The sequence below is a fragment of the Rhinopithecus roxellana genome, chromosome 7, assembly GCF_007565055.1.
Source record: "Rhinopithecus roxellana isolate Shanxi Qingling chromosome 7, ASM756505v1, whole genome shotgun sequence".
Taxonomy (NCBI): domain Eukaryota; kingdom Metazoa; phylum Chordata; class Mammalia; order Primates; family Cercopithecidae; genus Rhinopithecus; species Rhinopithecus roxellana.
In genome coordinates this window covers 105,450,997-105,470,306 of record NC_044555.1, presented here as the reverse complement: position 1 = coordinate 105,470,306, position 19,310 = coordinate 105,450,997, and the positions used below count along the sequence as shown (strand labels likewise).

Below are 19,310 nucleotides of genomic sequence, written 5' to 3'. Positions count from 1 at the left end.
ACTGGGCCACACAGCAGGAGGTGAGTGGTGGGCCAGTGATCATTACTGCCTGAGCTCCTACACCTGCCAGATCAGCAGCATTAGATTCTCATAGGAGTGCAAACTCTATTGGGAACCGCACATGTGTGAGATCTATGTTGCCCATTCCTTAGAATCTCACTGATGCCTAATGATCTGACGTGGAACAGTTTTATCCCGAAACCATCTCTCACCCTCACCCCACCATCTGTGGAAACATTGTCCTCCAATAAACTGGTCCCTAATGCCAAAAATTTGGGGGACTGCTGATCCAGGTGACAGATGGGTTTACATATGTCTAGGGGAGAATACACAAGGAAAAAAGGGCCTCAACCTTGGAAATTGCATTGGCCTAAGTGGGAGCTGGGAAACCACATGGATAAAATAAACCTATTGCTATTTGATGGCAAGAAGCATTTTTCTTTCTCTCCTCAGACCATGAAGACCTTCTAGAGCTACAGACTGAGGCACTTTAGTGTTCTTCTGCCCTCTTCCCTTCCACTGGTAGTAGTGACTCCAAGACTAGGCCATCAAGAAATTTCAGCCTCTCTCCATTGCCTCAGTGATGGGTTCGAGTAGCCCCTAGCTCTAGCAGAATAAGATATTTCCGGCCATGGGTAGCAGTAAACCTACTTTTTCAAGTGGCATTTCAAATCCACTTTATCTCTTGACCCACTCATAGGAACCGACCTACTCAGAGTAGCAGAGAAATTAGGTATTGCTGCTTTTTTTCCTCAGGGAACTGATGTCATGCCAGTATTGTCTAGGCTCACCCAGCATCAGAAAAGCATATATGTTGAAACAAAAGGTCAGTGTATTCTGTCATCCCTGGTTCCAGGTATGGAAGAAGAGAGTTGTTTTAGTATCACGTCTCTGATGATTTTGGAGGTATCCAAAGGCACTTGAGATATGACATAAATTAACATGCCACACCTCATGAGTGAAGAGCTGGGAGTTGTAAGACCTAGTTTGGCAACTGGAACAGATAACACAATTCTTGCAAATTTTTTTCTTTTCTTATCTTTTTTTGAGAGTGTCTCACTCTGTCTCCCAGGCTACAGTGCAGTGGCATGATCATGGCTCATTGTAGCATCTATCTCCTGGGCTCAAGCAATCTTGCCTCAGCCTCCCAAGTAGCTGGGACTACAGGCATGCACCACAGTGCCTGGCTAATTATTTTTTTATTTTTATTGGAGATGTGGTCTTGCTGTGTTGCCCAGACTGGTCTCAAGCTCCTGAATTCAAGTGGTTCTCCTACTTCAGCCTCCCAAAGTGCTGGGATTACAGGCATGAGCCACCAGTCCTGGTACTTGCAAATATTAATACTCAATGAATACATGTTGAACGTAGAGATGCTGCTAAATGTTGGAGACAAAACCATCTACAGGATAAACATGGTCCTTTTTGCCCTTGAGGAGCTTAGATTCTAGTGGGAATAAGGCAGTACTGACAGCTATAACAAGGAGAGCATGTGAACCACCCCAGTCCTTGCTCAAGTAAGGAAGGGAGAACAATTTGGGAGTGTGGTTATTTTGCTCATGAGGAATTGGTGATGCTGTTGTTGATATTGTTTTTGTCATTCACATCTCTTGTTTTTCCTCTGATGCTGTAGTCTTTGAGTACATGCATCATTACTGAAAAGAAAGTGATCTTTTCTGGTTGCATTTGTCTTTGTCAACTTATTTTACAGGATTCAATTTCATTTTCTATGAAAATGAAGTCAAGTGGTATATTTTTCCCTCGAAAGATTCGGGGGGAAAAAAGACATATGACATATTAGCCAACATTTAATAAATTTAATAAATTAATAGGAAGTCTCACAAAACCTGTAGTGGATAACATACAGGAATTAGGAATAAGACAACACTTTGCAACCATTCACAAAAAATACCATTTGACAAAGGAGAAGAATTACAGAAAATAATATAAGGCAGTCTGTTGCACGTGTCTTACACAGATATACATATATAATAATACATCAAAAGGATTTGTTTGATGGTAAATTCATCACCTTTACATTTATCACATGGACTTCTTTTAAAACATTTATAAAAGTTTGTAGATTTAACATTGAAGGGTAAGATTTATATCCAAATGAGTATATTTGTTTCATACCAAACTGCACAGAACTTACGAATAGCACACAATTTGAGGATAATTACCATGTTGGGTACTATTAAGTACTACTACTTGATGACATAAGAATCATTAACAAATGTGCTGTAAGCTATTATCATTCAACTTATTGCTAGTACTTTCGGAAATCTGTGGTTTATATTTTATTTCTTTGTAAAACATGTGCTATGAGCTTGCCCTGATAGTTCAGAAATCAGATGTTTCCAATTTTTTCTAACACTCACACCACTTCAGATCTGAATGCATGGTCTTTTAAAGGATTGCTGAAGGATTTTCTTCAGTCCTTCTTCTATCAGCTATTCTGCCCTACATTAATACAAATCGATGGATTCATGCAACATACATGGCATACATGCAGGGCACCATCTGTATGTGCAGAACTCATGCTAAATGCATGCTGTGTTTCTTCAGACATTTTCATTTTGGTAAGAATTAAATCATCTCATTCTGTTTCATATAATTATTTTAACATGCACTTCAACAGACCTAACAGGCAAGGCAAGTAGACTCGACTTTCATGTTATATTTGGGCATGCTCAAGCAATTGACTGATGTTTGGCAGTGTTGCAAATCAAATAGAGACTGTATGAGTTTCCTCAAATACAGCAGCTCTTCCACTGCCCCTGTGGCAGACTATTGGATTTATCTATGCTGTGTGTTGAGAACACAGACCAGGGGTTTTAGAAATTCAGATTTTTCATTAACCAATTTTAAGATACTGAGAGGCACACTCTCAGATGTGTAAGTAACTGTCAAGTGTAAGAACTAGCATCATAAATTCTTCGGAAATTTATCCACAGTTGTGTGAAATGGACACATACAGAAATACTGTTACTAGAAACACTTGTATACTCTGCACACAGCATAGACTGAATGGTCTGACTTTAGCAATGCTTGAAAACCTTTCACGGTTTAGAAACTATTAAAATGCTACAGAATTCTTAGAGAGCAGCAGGCCCACGAATGAAACGATGGCCAACACTTATTGTAACACAACACTATATTTTAATAAAGATTTAAACTTCTGGTACATAATTGCAGTGCAATGAAGAGCTTGCCACTTTCACAAATTAGCTGCAGCCTTTTCCTGCACTAGAGAGTTTGGAAGGATCTGAAAATGAGATAAATTTTGTTTAAAATCCAAATGGAAACTGTATTTCTGTAATCCCTAGAGTTCGGTAAAAGCGTCTTTTAAATTACTTTTTTTTTTTCCACATTCTAAGGGCCCAATTCTGTAGTCCTTAATCAAGTAAAACTTCCAAAGTTTCTACCATCTCTACTTCCAATACAAGTTTTACTCAAAAATGGACTGCTAAATTAAGTCCTATAGATAGAGGTACCATAATTAAGAAAATATTTTAATAAGGCTCAAAATACTAATTTCACTTTGTGTGAAGCACACAAATTTCCAGGATGCTGAGATCAAAACCCAATTGATGTTGAATCCTGGATTGGAAAATAACTCTGGGATTTCATTTCCCAGTTTAATCATAGAATTAGGAATTTACTAAGGACCAGAATGAAAACACTAATTTCAGTTTGCTTGTTGTAATAGTCAGAATTTGAACATTGTCTTTAAGAAGTGAAAAGCTATTTGGTGTATTATATCTCATCATCCTTCCACTTCTGTAGTCCTGGTTAACCAGCTGCTATGTTAAAATACCACTATGTTTAGGGACAGACATTGCAGTAAATACCAACACAACATTCTGACAATGTCAAATTTTGCCCCTATATGAACAACCAGACTAAGTTCTGCCTCTGACTCACTGACAGATGTATCAGAAAGCAGAACCTATCTTACTGTGTTTTTATGTGTAGATGAGCAGAGCAAGAATTTAAAGTGTATATTTACTGTTAACCCGGAACAAATATCCACTGATTTTGTTAATTTAGATGTGGTTGAAATATAACCACTGTCATGTGCCTCATTCTGGTCACCTGCAAATGCCACCTGAGATGAACATGAACATTGCCATATGCACAAAAGAAAGAGAGAAAGGAAGGAAGAAAGGGAAAAAAGGAAGGAAAGAAGGGAGGGAGGGCAAAAATAAACATTTTATTCATCAAACAATCAAAATAAGTTAGTCTCCATCTATTATAAACAGTAAATATAGAACCCTAAATCTCACTAATGTAAGCATGATTGTAAAGTACAAGGTTGCAAAGCTATATGTAAAAACACCTTTTTTCAGACAGCAATATTTACATTAGTTAAGACCAACAGAAAAATTAAAGAAGAAAATTTTCCTACACGTGTAGCTTGTACGGTAGGAAAAGACTGTGCTGTTCTTTCTCACACACTACTAATCCTTTCGCTAACCACACTGGAGGGATTTACTGGTAACTCTAAATTCTCAACTTGCATCTCTATACCGGGCTCATTGTCACTGGCTTTCTTGATCACCGGTTCATTGGTATGCCGATAAATGTTAACATTAAGCTCCCTCCCTGACAAAGCAGTGGCAGCAACTCTTGGAATTTGCCTGACAGGAGGCTTTTTCTCTACCTTATAATTGCAGCGCAAATAGTTGGAGAATGCCCTTCGGTAAATTTTGTTGAAGAGAGTATACACCAGAGGATTGATTCCTGAACACACATAGCCAATCCAAACAAACACATTCAGAAGCTTTTCCATGAGCTTTTGATTACAGGACTTCTCACAAAGAACCGACAGAATATTGGTAATGAAAAATGGGCACCACATGATCAGAAACACAAAGAAAACAATCCCAAGGACTTTCGAAGCTTTTCTTTCATTGTTGATAGCCTGCATGGTGCCCCTAGGACGTCTCTCCTTCTTCCTTCTTCGGCGTGCGTTCTGGTCTTGGTTAGGGTTTGCAGCGTTCTCTTCCTCGGCCGTATTCCTCTTGCAGCACTTCAGGAAATCCAGACTTAATCCAGGCGGTTCCTCGGTGTGGCCGTGCAGTAACATCAAAGCTTGTCGGCGAAGAACGTAGATCGTCAGGCAATAGGTAATCACCATAATCGTCAGCGGTATGAAGAAAGCTACGAAGGACCCAATAAGAACGAAATTTGGGTCGTTGAGCACGCACGTCGTGTTGTTCACGAACACCTTGTCTTCGTCCCTCAGTCCAATCACAGGGATAGGAACTGATACACCTAAAGGAAGAAAAAAGGAAGGGCGTTGTTATAGCATACTGAAGGACTGAACAGATGTATTCAATGGCATACATTAATTTGCACTTTACGGAAGGAAATTCAGACCTGATATTTGTTGAAAGCTATTCACGGCATAATCAATAGTCACATGAAACACTAGCAGTATGGCATCAGAAAATGATGGTGTTTTTCATGTTAGGAATGCCTTCTCCCTAAATTCTATAGAAGGCATGGAATTACCCTCATTGATATTAACTATATTAGAGACACGGTTGTGTCAAATTTGTTGGATTTCCAAGAATCGTCCTGGCTCATAGAAGGCACTCAATAAATATTTGTTGGATCAGTGAATAAATTAACATCTGTACTTGATGACATTAATAAAGTCAATCATTCTTTCTTTAGCATATCATCTTCCAAATTCAATAAAAATGAGACACATACCACCTGTAATAGTAATAATAGCCTATTAGGGTTGGTTGGGAAGAGCCTAACTACTATGAAATAGTATGAAATACTAACATACTATGAAATACTATGAAATAGTCAATAAGCAGAGACTGAAAGGATTATCTTTTTAGCAAGGATTTTTGTTTGTTTGTTTGTTTGTTTTATTTTGAGTCTCTGGGCATAAGCAATGTTTCAAAGTCAAGAGAGGGTGAAATGTAGAGTTGGGAGAGACGCAGTCCTCCAGTTTCTGTGTGGAATTTTGAGCTTTTCTGTTTTTAAGAATACTGAGAGGTAGTACTCTAGAGAAGCACTTCCTTCAATAAATAGGCCCACAGTCAGAAAATATCAATGAGGAGGTGGCAGCAGAAGGTGATTTTGTGCCTGAGCATAAGAAAGAAATCTGGAAGCTTTCAGAAATAACCACGGTAGGTCTTCAAGAGGTCCTGCATCAATACATAGAGATAAATAGATAATAAATAGAGATAGAGATTGCTATCCTCTCTTGTGTCCACAGGAAGTCAAAGCCTGGGAAGTTCAGATTTTACTTGTGGGATTCCATCAGAGATTATTAGGAATCCTGGGCTGGTAGGTGTCTACATCATGAACTGTGAGGGGAGACAGAAAAGGATTCTCAGAGATCCTTGCTGACCTTAAGGAACACACGAGCAGCTGTGACAAACCTGAAACAGAAAGTCCTTACCAGTTGCGTTAACATGCCTAGTCAGGTATAGAGTGTCTGGCTGGATGATCAAGAGGGAAAAGAATTGGGTCAATGCTTCTTTGCCAGAGCTTGCTGAGAATGCTGACTGATGTTTAATCTCTGGGCAGACAGAAGGAAGAGAGTGTTTTGAAAGTGATCTTTAAGTCTTCTTCTTTAGAAGTTCATGGAATTTCTAAAATGACTGGCCTTTTCCTAGAGTAGGAAGCCAAGTAACAGGATGAGGAAGCCACACAGATATGACAAGACTTCCCTGGGTATTGTTCCATGCCTATCTATAGATTTGAACCTAGGCATACCATTCAGGAAAGTAGGAAAGACTGAAAATGAGGAGGCACTGCAAACAATAAGTCTCCTCAAGTAGTGCATGGCCAGATCCTAAAGAAGAGACCTTTGCACCTGGATGGGGTGGAGTGGCAATTATTAGAAAGAGAAAAGAGAAAGTGATTTTTCACCAAGTTTGATGAAATGCCAAGGGAAATTTCAACAGGAATTTGGGAATATAGAGTATAGCAGAACCACACAAAATATATTTCTTAAGAGTTTAAAAAAACAAAAACAAAAACAAAAAAACAGTTAAGAAAGCTGCCAGACTGTGTTGTTAGAATCTTCATTTGAAAAATCATAAACATAAGGCAATCTCTATAAAAAGCGCAGATCAAGCATGCCCTAAGGACATCAATATTGGCTTAACCTTAATAACATATTTTAGTGGCAGATCAGTCTGCAGAAAGTTAATATAAGATGTTTAAAAGAAGGAAGAGTTTCTTTAAAAAAATTTACTACAGAAAATGTTAGGCCGGGCGCGGTGGCTCAAGCCTGTAATCCCAGCACTTTGGGAGGCCGAGACGGGCGGATCACGAGGTCAGGAGATCGAGACCATCCTGGCCAACACGGTGAAACCCCGTCTCTACTAAAAACTACAAAAAAACTAGCCGGGCGAGGTGGCAGCGCCTGTAGTCCCAGCTACCTGGGAGGCTGAGGCAGGAGAATGGCATGAACCCGGGAGGCGGAGCTTGCAGTGAGCTGAGATCCGGCCACTGCACTCCAGCCTGGGCGACAGAGCAAGACTCCGTCTCAAAAAAAAAAAAAAAAAAAAAAAAAAGAAAATGTTAGAGGGGGAACTTATACATTAAGAGATACTTAAAAGACTTGTCAAGTAATTACAATAAGTGGAACTTCTTGGGAACTTGATGAAAGCAAAAACATGTTAAAATTTTTCATAACACAATTAAAAACCTGAACAATGACTAGCCTTTGGATGATATTAAATAATTATTGTTCATTAACTTTTAGGTGAGGTATTGATATTGTGGTTATATAAAAAAATAGCTCTTTTATTTTTAGATATGCATACTAAAACACTTAAGGATGAAGTATTATGATGTCTGGAGTTATTTCAAAATAATACAGGAGGGAGAAGTGGATGAAAGTATGGATAAAACAAGACAGTCCACAAGCTGATAAATCTTGGAGCTGGATGATGAGTTCACGGGCTTTATTTTATAATTCTACTTTTGTAATCTTTGAAAGTCAACTACTAAACAGAAAGCTTAATAATTTTTTTCAACTAAAAAAAAGAGAAAAGAAGACATAGAGGTCCTTTCTGAAACAGAGTAACATCACTGTTAAACCTCAGATTTTAAAAACTCTCCAAAACTGATTGGCCACAGTTAACCTTGGAAGTGATTCCTTCCAGAGCAAAAAAAAAAAAAAAAAAAAAAAAAAAAAAAAAAAATTCGGATCCCTAAGTAGAAACATTCGATCACTGGTTTGAAACAACTGTAGGGAAGAAGGCCATTTTCTGACAAAGTGTTGGTAGGAAACTCCGTTATACCTTTCCAGGTTCCTTACAGCAAAAGCAATAAAGGATGCAGGAGTGGTGTTTCCCTCTTCAATCTCCTACCTTGCCAACAACACAACACTAGATACCACAGTGTGGGGCTAGAAACTCAATCTGGGGAATTTGCTTTCCCTGGAAGCATCATGACTCAGGCATGTACCTTCAATTTCCCACAGGTAATGCTGCATATATTCTAAGTATTCATAGACACACTTGGACGTTTCTGGGGAAGGCCTCACACACAGGCCATAAGATTGGTGGAAGTTGGTATCACTCAGGGACCAACTCTGGAGTAATGTTAGCTCACTTCTATTAAATGATTTATTCACTTGTCTAAGGGACTCTTGAGCCTAAAGTAGGCCTTGTCAAGGGAAAACAAGAGAGGGTAGCAAAGTCACTGTAGATGAGCTGAAGCTGTTATTGGGTAGATGAGACCAGTTTTATCCCTGGCATCTATTTGTATAATATTTTGTGCATTGAGGAAAGGGTGATTCTAATAGCGGCTATTTATTGAGTATATCCTATGTGCCAGGCACTGAACCATGCATATTACTGACATTACAGATGTAGAATGTATTATCTCAATTTGGTTAAAAACTTTATAAGACAGGTATTACTTGGCAAAGTAGCTGAACCACTTTACCAAATCTGCACTGTCATTAATTTTCTTTTGTTTTTAGAAACCGTGAATGCAATCAACAAAACAAGAAGAAATTCAAGTTATTTCAAACATACGAGGAAATTATAAAAAGCAACAACAGAAGTAGCATTAATAACAATATATGTTGTACACACTGTCTTATTCAATACTTTAAAAAAAAATAAAAGGTAAGTGTCAGTAGTTCTCAAGGTGTGGTTCAAGGACCCTAGGGTGCTCTGAGACTTTTGGAAAGCTTGCTAGGTTTTCCTTTCCGAACTGTCTTTAAAACTGCATTTTCTTCATAAATTTCAACCACAACAACATATCACAACCGGTTGAATGTGGATACATATATGAGAACCTAGCTTTCTTTCTGTCAAACAAGATATTAAAAGAGATTTTCAAAACTGTGGGCCAGGTGCAGTGGCTCACGCCTGTAATCACAGCACTTTGAAAGGCTGAGATGGGCAGATCACCTGAAGTCAGGAGTTCAAGACCAGCCCGGTCAACATGGTGCCACCCAGTCTCTACTAAAAATACAAAAATTAGCCAGGGATGATAGCACGTCCCTATAATCCCAACTACTTGGGAGGCTGAGGCAGGAGAATCGCTTGAACCCAGGAGGCAGAGGTTGCAGTGAGCTGAGATCCCGCCACTGCACTCCAGCCTGGGTGACAGAACAAAATTCCATCTAAAATAAATAAATAAATAAAACAATAAATTTTCAAAACTATAAAATAATGTGCCTGTTTTCTCTCTGATTTGTTTTGGAGATTATAGTTTTCAAAAATATGTTTTTATGTTAACCTTAGATGGGTTTATTATTATTATTGAAAATAAAATTATTCCTAAATATTTTAAACATTTCCCAGTTTTAATTTCTAATACCATAAATATCAATAAATATAAGCCACATAAGCAAAAACTCTTTTGGAACCCTCAATTATTTTGAAGAGTATAAAGGGGTCCTGACACCAAAGAGCTTGAGAACTGCTGTTCTACGTTAATGCATTAAGTTATTTAAGAGCTAGAGAGTTAAGTTCAGCAAATGTGTTTGTTTGTCTTAGCATTTCTATTTCAACCAATAGTAATTCATGCGGTATTAACATGTCTGGTAAATATAAATAACAGCAATACTGGCAACAAAACACTTTAAATTCATCATCTCATTCATTTTTATAAAAATTCTGAAAGGCACACGTTATTTTATGAAGTTAACTTCAGAAAAATTAAGTAAGTTTAGCAAATATCATGAGGCAATCTTCAATATTTTTGAAATTCCTGATTTGGCCAAAGAGGAAAAGTAGATATGAACTACCATTGAAAATATCAGCTGTCACTAACAATAATTCCAAAAATAATAACTACATTTCACTGAGGGCTTATTTGTCACACACTAAGCCACATATTTCATAACTGTTATATACTTTTATATATATTTTATTCAATCTGGACAAAAAAACATAAAAGAAATTATTAGATGGAATCACTTAACTTTTCTGAGTTTAACTTCAATAAGTCTGTATCATCTTCCTTAGAATTTTAGAACCAACAAAGATAAGTTATAATTCATGTTGTGCTGCAAATCTTAGGTACTTCTTCAACTAATAAACTGCCAAATATATTTCACATGCATTATCTAATTCAGTTGTTGCAAATCTCTGAAAAGTGGTTATTATTTATTAAGGTTACTTAAACTCTGAGAGGAAGAGTGCCTTCAGTAAACATATAAGAGTCTTAGCATTTTAAAATATTAAATTCAGTAACATAGTTAAGTTAAAGCTTTACTGAAAATATCATGTTACTTCTACTACTATTTTATTCAAAATATAATGTTACCACTATTATAACTACTACTGCTGTTACAACTACTACTACTATCATTCATTAAGTACTTATTATGATGCTTACTGACTCTGATACTTTATCTGCATTACATACTTTACATGCATTATCTCATTGCAACCTCTTAAAAGCCCATTAGTTGATGAAGTTATTTTACTGCAAAAGAGGTAAGTTCAGAGGATGTATAAAAAGGTTTACATTATGTCTTAAAACCTTGAATTCAAGCAACACAGATCAGTTCTCTCCAAACCATAAGGTCATACATATGCCAATGATTCTAAGAGGCACATTTCTTTCAGATTTTAACATCTTTGAAATTGTGATGCTTCATACAACCCATAGTGTCTTATAATCATTGTTGGCCAGACAGTAGTCATTAGATAGGTGTCATTGTCAGTACATGTGTGAAACTGGTCTGAATAATTTCTTTTGACATCTTCTGGTAGGATCAAAACTACCAGCAGCAAAATTTGCAAAATGAGTGTCAGCCACATGATAACAATTCAGTGTAAGTGAAAAGTTATGTCATTACAGACAAAGGGAAGGAGTGTTCTGAAGAAGACATCCACAACAGTTTCAAATGCCACAGAGAGGTCTAGAATTTGAAACATTTTCTCTATCTTCGAAAATAAAAAGGTCATTGGTGATTATACAGAGAACAATTATAGTGAAGACAGGAAACAGACTGCTGAGAGATGAATAATAAATCGTGATACAAAAGAGATTATAGAATACATTTCCTAGAACAGCTTGATAAACATCAAAATGAAAACATAGGGAAATTATTGTTAACCTGCAGGGTTATCTGTTTCCATGGGTTATTTTGCATGGAAAGGAAATTTATTTCAGGCTGACAGGAGTTCTTGAAGTCTGGTGATGCTGCAGTCATTGTCATTGATATGGCTCCTGGCAAACCCATGTGTGTTGACAGTATCTCACACTATCCTCCTCTGAGTCATTTTACTGTTCATGATATGAGATAGACATCATATCATGATGATGTGTCATCAAAGCAAGGGACAAGAAGGCTATTGGAGCTGGCAACGTCACCAAGTTTGACAGAAAGCTCAGAAGTCTAGATGAATATTATCCCTAATACCTGCCACCCCAGTTTTAATCAGTGGTGGAAGAATGGTCTCAGAACTGTTTGTTTCAATTACCCTTTTAAGTTTAATAATAAAAGACTGGTTAATGATAACAATGCATTGTAAAACCTTCAGAAGAAAAAGAGAATGTTTTATGGATCCCCTTTTTTTTCACATGTGGCAGTTTTAAGTTATTAGTTTTTTAAATCAGCACTTTTTAATGGAAATACCCTGACCAAAAATCTGTCACAGAATTTTCAAACCCATTAAAATAAAGCTTAATAAGAGAAAAAAAGAGAAATATCCAAGGATGTCATATCAGATAACATGGAGGACAGAAGATAAAATCATCTTTAAAAAGAATAAAGTAAAAACTAGAGCAACAAACGCACATCTGTCAACCCAGAATTTTATGTTCAGTGATCATATACTTCATAAATGAAGGTAAAATTAAGACTTTTTCACGTCAACTAAAGCTGAGAGAATTTGTTGCCAACAGAACTTCATTAAAAGACTGCTAAGAGGACCAAGACGGTCGATTAGAAGCAGCTGTAGTCCATGGCATTCACAGAGAGAACAAAATGGGTGAGTGAATACAGTATCTTCAACTGAAATATCCAGGTACTCACTTTAGGACTGATCAGGGAAACAAGTCAACCGATGGAGAACAAAGAAAAGACAGGTGGGGCAACGGCCCAACTGGGAGCAACACAGAGCCAAGGAAACCCTTACATCCAGTCATGAGAAGCGATGAGTGATTATGTGACCGTGGGAAACCATGCTTCTCCCACGGATCTTTGCAACCCATGAATCAGGAGATCCCCTTGTGAACCTACGCCACCAGGGCCTTGGGTCCAACACACAGAGCTGTGTGGAGTCTCAGCAAAGCAGCTGCTCAGGCAAACACATAGACCCAGGAGCTTTACATGCTCTGACCCCAGGATCCCCAACAAAGGTGTCTGCAACTTAGGCAAAGTGGGTGGTCTGTACATACCACTAGGAAGGGGGCTGAATCCAGGGAGCCAAGCAGCATTGTTCTGCGGGCCCCACTTCCATGGCATCTCACAAGATAAGGGTCAATGGTTTGGAATTCCAGCCAGCCACCAGCAACAGGGTGGAGCCTGCCTGAGATAGTGCATTCCTATACAGAAACAACAGGCAAGCTGAGAGCCAAAGAATGAATGAACTTCCATTCACAAGTGCCACAAAAGGAATAAAATACTTAGGAATGTAGTTAATAAGGGAAGTGAAGGACCTCTTTAAGGAGAACTACAAACCACTGCTCAAAGTAATCAGAGATGACATAAACAAATGGAAAAAACATTCCATGCTCATGGATAGAAAGAATCTATGTAATTAAAATGCCCATAACTGCCCAAAGTTATAGATTTTATACTATTCCCATTAAACTACCATTGAAATTCTTCACAGAATTAGAAGAAACTTTAAAAATTCATATGGAACCAAAAAAGAGCCCAAATAGCCAAGGCAATCCTAAGCAAAAAGAACAAAGCTGAAGGCATCACGTTACTCAACTTCAAACTATGCTGGTGGGCCACAGTAACCAAAACAGCATGGTACTGGTACAAAAACAGACACATAGACCAATGGAACAGAAGAGATCTCAGAAATAAGACTGCACACCTACAGTTATCTGATATTTGACCAACTTGACAAATACAAGCAAAGGGGAAAGGATTTCCTGTTTAATAAATGGTGCTTGGAGAACTGACTAGCCATATGCAGAAAACTGAAACTGGATTCCTTTATTACACCATATACAATAATCAACTCAAGATGAATTAAAGACTTAAATGTATAACCCAACACTATAAAAACCTCAGAAGAAAACCCAGGCAATACCATTCAGAATATAGGCATGGGCAAAGATTTTAAGATGAGGACACCAAAAGCAATTGGAACAAAAGCAAAAATTGACAAATGGGATCTAATTAAACTAAAGAGCTTCTGCACAGCAAAAGAAGCTATCATAAGAATGAGCAGACAACCTACAGAATGAGAGAAAATCTTTGCAACCTGACAAAGGTCTAATATCCAGAGTGTACAAGGAACTTAAACAAATTTACAAGAAAAAAACAACTCCATTAAAAAGTGGGCAAAGGACATGAACAGACACTTCTCCAAAGAAGCTATTCATGTGGCCAAAAAAAATATGAAAACAAGCTCAACATCACTGATCACTAGAGAAATGCAAATCAAAACCACAATGAGATATCATCTCATGTCAGCCAGAACGGCGATTATTAAAAAGTCCAGAAACAACGAGGGTGGTGAGGTTGCGGAGAAAAAGGAACACTTTCACACTCTTGGTGGGAGTGTAAATTAGTTTAACCATTGTGGAAGACAGTGTGATGATTCCTTAAAGACCCAGAGGCAGAAATACCATTCGACACAGCAATCCCATTACTGGGTATATACCCAAAGGAATGTAAATTGTTCTGTTATAAAGATACATGCATGCATATGTTCATTGCAGCACTATTCACAATAGCAAAGACTTGGAGCCAACCCAAATGCCCATCAATGATAGACTGGATAAAGAAAATGTGGTACATATAAACCATGGAATACTATGCAGTCGTAAAAGGAAAGAGATTGTGCCCTTTGCAGGGATATAAATGGAGCTGGAAGCCATTATCGTCAGCAAACTAACACAGGAACAGAAAAGCAAATACCTTGTCTTCTCACTTAGAAGTGGCAGCTGAATCATGAGATCACATGGACACATAGCTAGGAACAATATACACTGGGATCTGCCAGAGGGTGAGGAGGGAGGGCATTAGGAATAATAGCTAATGGATGCTGGGCTTAATACCTAAGTGATGGGATGATCTGTGCAGCAAACCACCATGGGATACATTTACCTACGTAACAAACCTGCATACCCTGCACATATATCCCTGAACTTAAAATAAAAGTTGGGGAAAAAAAGAATGCTGAGGGAAGTTCTTCAGGCTGTTGAAAATGATACCAGGTGGAAACTCACAGCTACTGGAGGAAAGAGGAGCACCTGAAATGGTAAACATGTAAGTAAACAGACTACATTTTATTTTTTCTTAATTTCTTAAAAGGTGAGTGAGGTTTTGAGGCACAAATGAGTTGATTTTAAAGTTGTGTCTATGACATTTGTAGCAATGGTATACATGACAACATTAACAAAAAGAACAGGCTTGAAAAATCAAATTAAACATTTTAAGTTTCTTACATGTCTAAAGTCTAAAGTGGAGAATCAGTACATTATTAAAACTGAGGATGCTTATGAGATAAGATATCTGATGGCAATCCTTAAATCCACCTAAGTCAAATAAAAATACTTAAAAATACATAGCTAAAAAGTCATTAAAGAAACTAAAATGCAATGCTAAAGGTATTTGGTAAGCAGAAGATAAGGCAGGAAAAGAGAAACAGGAGAACAAAAATTAAATGAAGCAAAACGAAAATGAATAGCAAGATGTCAGAGTTAAACCTAGTCATATTGATGATTACACAAAATGCAATTGATCCAAATAGTTTAGTTAGGAGGCAGAGATTTTCAGATTAAGATAAAAGAGAAAGACGATCAGTTGTCTTAAAAGAGGCAAACTTTAAATATGAAGACATATGTAAGTACAAAATTAGAAATTATGGAAAATTATACATTGAATGAATAGTTATTACAAGAAAGGTAGCATGGTTATATTATTGTCAGACAAAGTGTATTTCAAGACAAGGAATATTAGCAGAGATGAAAGGGAGTATTTGCAATAATAAAAGGACAAATTCAAAAGTAAGGCATACCAATCCCAAATGTGTCTCTCCCAATGACACAGCTTCAAAATATTTAAAGCAAAAGCTACAGAACTAAAGGAAGAAATGAACAAATCCCCAATCCTCACTGACAAACATTCCTTTCTCAGTAACGGTTTGAAAAAGAAAGTAAAGATATAGAAAATATAAACACTGTAATTTGATGTAATTGACATTTACAGAGCACTACACTGAATGCTTCTGAATATACCTTCTTTAAAATGTTCACATGGAATGCTTATCAAGATAAGTCATATGCTGGAGCATAAAATATCTCTCAATAATTTCTAAAGACTGAAACCTTGTATAGTATGTTCTTAGCAACAGAATTAAATAAGAAATTAATGACAAATAAGATATTGATCACTCATTTCCCACACCTCATCTAAATAACTGGAAAATCAAATTACAAACATCTAAATAACTCATGTGCCAAAAAAAGAAATCACAAGCAAAATTGGAAAAACATTTGAGAATAATTTGTTGAACATACAGCATATAAAATTTGTGGGTAGGGCAAAAGCAAAATTTAGAGGATTTTTGTTTTTCTTTTTTGAGATGGAGTCTCACTCTGTTGCCCAGTCTGGAGTGCAATGGCATGATCTTGGCGCACTGCAACCTTTGCCTCCTGGGTTCAAGTGATTCTCCCTGCCTCAGCATCCCAAGTTGCTGGAATTAGAGGCACCCGCCACCACTCCTGGCTAATTTTTGTATTTTTAGCAGAGACGAGGTTTCACCATGTTGGCCAGGCTGGTCTCGAACTCCTGACCTCATGTGATCCGCCCACCTCAGCCTTCCAAAGTGCTGGGATTACAGGCGTGAGCCACCACACCCAGCCTAGAAGAAGTTTTAACAGTAAATGTCAATATTCAAAAAGAAGAAAGAATGGTTAAAATTAGTAATCTAAGTTTCTGCAGTAAGAAACTTGAAAAAAGGAAGAGGAAATTACATCCTACATACAAGGAAAGAAACAGATAAATGAGTAAAAATCAACAGAAGAGGAAACAGATACATGATAAAGAAACCTCACAAACCTAAAGTTGGTTCTTTGCAAAGTTTAATAAAATGGATCAATCTCTACCAAGACACATCAAGAAAAAGGAAGGAGAAAGAACACAAATTACCAGTATCAAGAGAAAAGAGAGTACATTACTACATAACCTACAGATATTTTTAAAAAGTAATACTATGATCAATTATGATAAGTTGCATGATCTACTATCTCATGTATAATGTAAGAATAATACAACAGCATAAATTCATTTACACCCCCAACATGTCATTGTTTTCATATAATTTATTTCTAAATATGACATAACACCACAACACTTTGTTATAATTTTTTTCACTTATTACTAGACTTTAAAAAATATAAGAAGGGATGTACACTTTCTATATGCTTCAAACATTTTATGTCCTCAGTGTGTCTTTCCTCCCTTTCTGAGATCAATGCACCTTAGAGCGCTTGCCAGTGTCCCACAGATTGTTGATGCTCTGTTCACTTAAAAAATAAATCTGGCTGGGCACAATGAATCACGCCTGTAATCCCAGCACTTTGGGAGCCTGAGGCGAGTGGACCACTTGAGGTCAGGAGTTTGAGTCCAGCCTGGCCAACATGGTGAAACCCCGTCTCAAATAAAAATACAAAAATTAGCCTAGCATGGTGGTGTGTGCCTGTAATCCCAACTACTCGAAGCTGAGGCATGAGAATCGCTTGAACCCAGGAGGCAGAGGTTGCAGTGAGCCGAGATCATGCCACTGCACTCCAACCTGGGTGACAGAGCAAGACTCTGTCTCGATTGAATAAATAAATAAGGTAGGTAAATAACTGAATAAATAAATAAGGTACATAAATAAATAAGGTAGATTTATTGAAATATAAATATCTTATTGAAATACAATTTACAAGCACATAAAAACACACAGATTTCAAGTATACATTTACATGAGACTTTACAAATGTATATATCTGTGAAATCACCATCCTAATTGAAATATAGGACATTTTCAAGCCTGCAGAAAGTTTTCTTATCTTTCTATCTAGTCAATTTTCCCCACCCCAAGAAATGACTATTTAGATTCTTATCAGTATAGGTTTACCTGTTTTAGGACTTTACATAAATGGAATCATACAAGATCTACACTTACATATCTGTCTGCTTTTCCTCATAATGGCTATCACTTCACACATACTTTTGGTTGGTGTCACTAGTTTTTCTTTCTATTATAAATATTATTCCTTTGAAGGAATTGTTGCTTATCCTTTCACCTGTTGATAAACATTTGAGATATTTTCAGTTTGGGATTATTATGAATAAAGTAGTTTTAAAAGTCATGATAAGATTTTTTGTGTGTAAACATATATTTTTGTATCATTTGGGCAAATGTAAGCAGTGGAATTGCTGATTGATAGGGTGGATGCATGTTCAACTTTCTAAGAAACTGACAAAGTACCATTTTGCAGTCCCATCCACAATGAAAATTTCAGTTGCCACTAATTCTTGACACCCCTTGGTAGTGTTAGGCTTTTCAATTTTAGCCATTCTAGTGGTGTGAAGCCAGTTCTCATTGTGGTTTTAAAGTTGCATTATCATCATGGTTTAGGACACTGAACAATGTCTCATATACTTACTGCCATTTGGATATATTCTGTTATAAAGTGTTCAACATTTTTCTCATTTTCAGCTGAGTTGTTTGACTTAATTTTAAAGAGCTCTTTATATATTTTGGATACAAGTCTTTTGGCACATATATCTTGCCTATATTTTCTCTGAGTCTTTGGCTTGTCTTTTTTATTTCCTTAATATTGTCATCTTTCAAAGAGCAGTTTTTAATTTTGAAGTTCAGTTTGTCAACTTTTAATTTTTTTATTTATGTGTTTTGTTGCCTATTCAAGGCATATTGGCCTATGCAAGGTTATGAAGATATTCTTTTATATTTTATCTATAATAATTTTGCTTTTAGATTTTATATTTAGATGAATGATCTGACTTAAGGTAATTTTGCATATACTATGAGGTTGAAGTCAAGGTTAATTCTTTTTTTTTTTTTTTTTTTTTTTTTTGAGACGGAGTCTCGCTCTGTCACCCAGGCTGGAGTGCAGTGGCCAGATCTCAGCTCACTGCAAGCTCCGCCTCCTGGGTTTACACCATTCTCCAACCTCAGCCTCCCAGGTAGCTGGGACTACAGGCACTCACCACCATGCCTGGCTAGTTTTTGTATTTTTTTTTAGTAGATACGGGGTTTCACCACGTTAGCCAGGATGGTCTTGATCTCCTGACCTCGTGATCTGCCCAATTCGGCCTCCCAGAGTGCTGGGATTACAGGCTTGAGCCACCGCGCCCGGCCCCAAGGTAAATTATTTTTCTTTTTCTTTTTTTTTTTTGTTATACTTTAAGTTCTAGGGTACATGTGCATATCGTGCAGGTTTGTTACATATGTATACTCGTGCCATGTTGGTGTGCTGCACCCATTAACTCGTCAGCACCCATCAATTCATCATTTATATCAGGTATAACTCCCAATGCAATCCCTCCCCCCTCCCCCCTCCCCATGATAGGCCCCGATGTGTGATGTTCCCCTTCCCGAGTCCAAGTGATGTCATTGTTCAGTTCCCACCTATGAGTGAGAACACGCGGTGTTTGG

At 37.3% G+C, this 19,310-nt stretch overlaps 1 protein-coding gene across 2 annotated transcripts in view; it reads right to left on the bottom strand.

Moving 5' to 3' along the window:
* Window positions 1-1,799: 1,799 nt before the first annotated feature.
* HTR2C (5-hydroxytryptamine receptor 2C) overlaps window positions 1,800-19,310 on the bottom strand; it is a 332,250-nt gene continuing 314,739 nt past the window's right edge. For both annotated transcript variants that reach the window (XM_030934679.1, XM_030934680.1), the window contains exon 6: window positions 1,800-5,277. In XM_030934679.1, coding sequence (XP_030790539.1) covers window positions 4,451-5,277 — 827 coding nt within the window. In that variant the 3' untranslated portion in view covers window positions 1,800-4,450. The remainder of the gene's footprint in view (window positions 5,278-19,310) is intronic.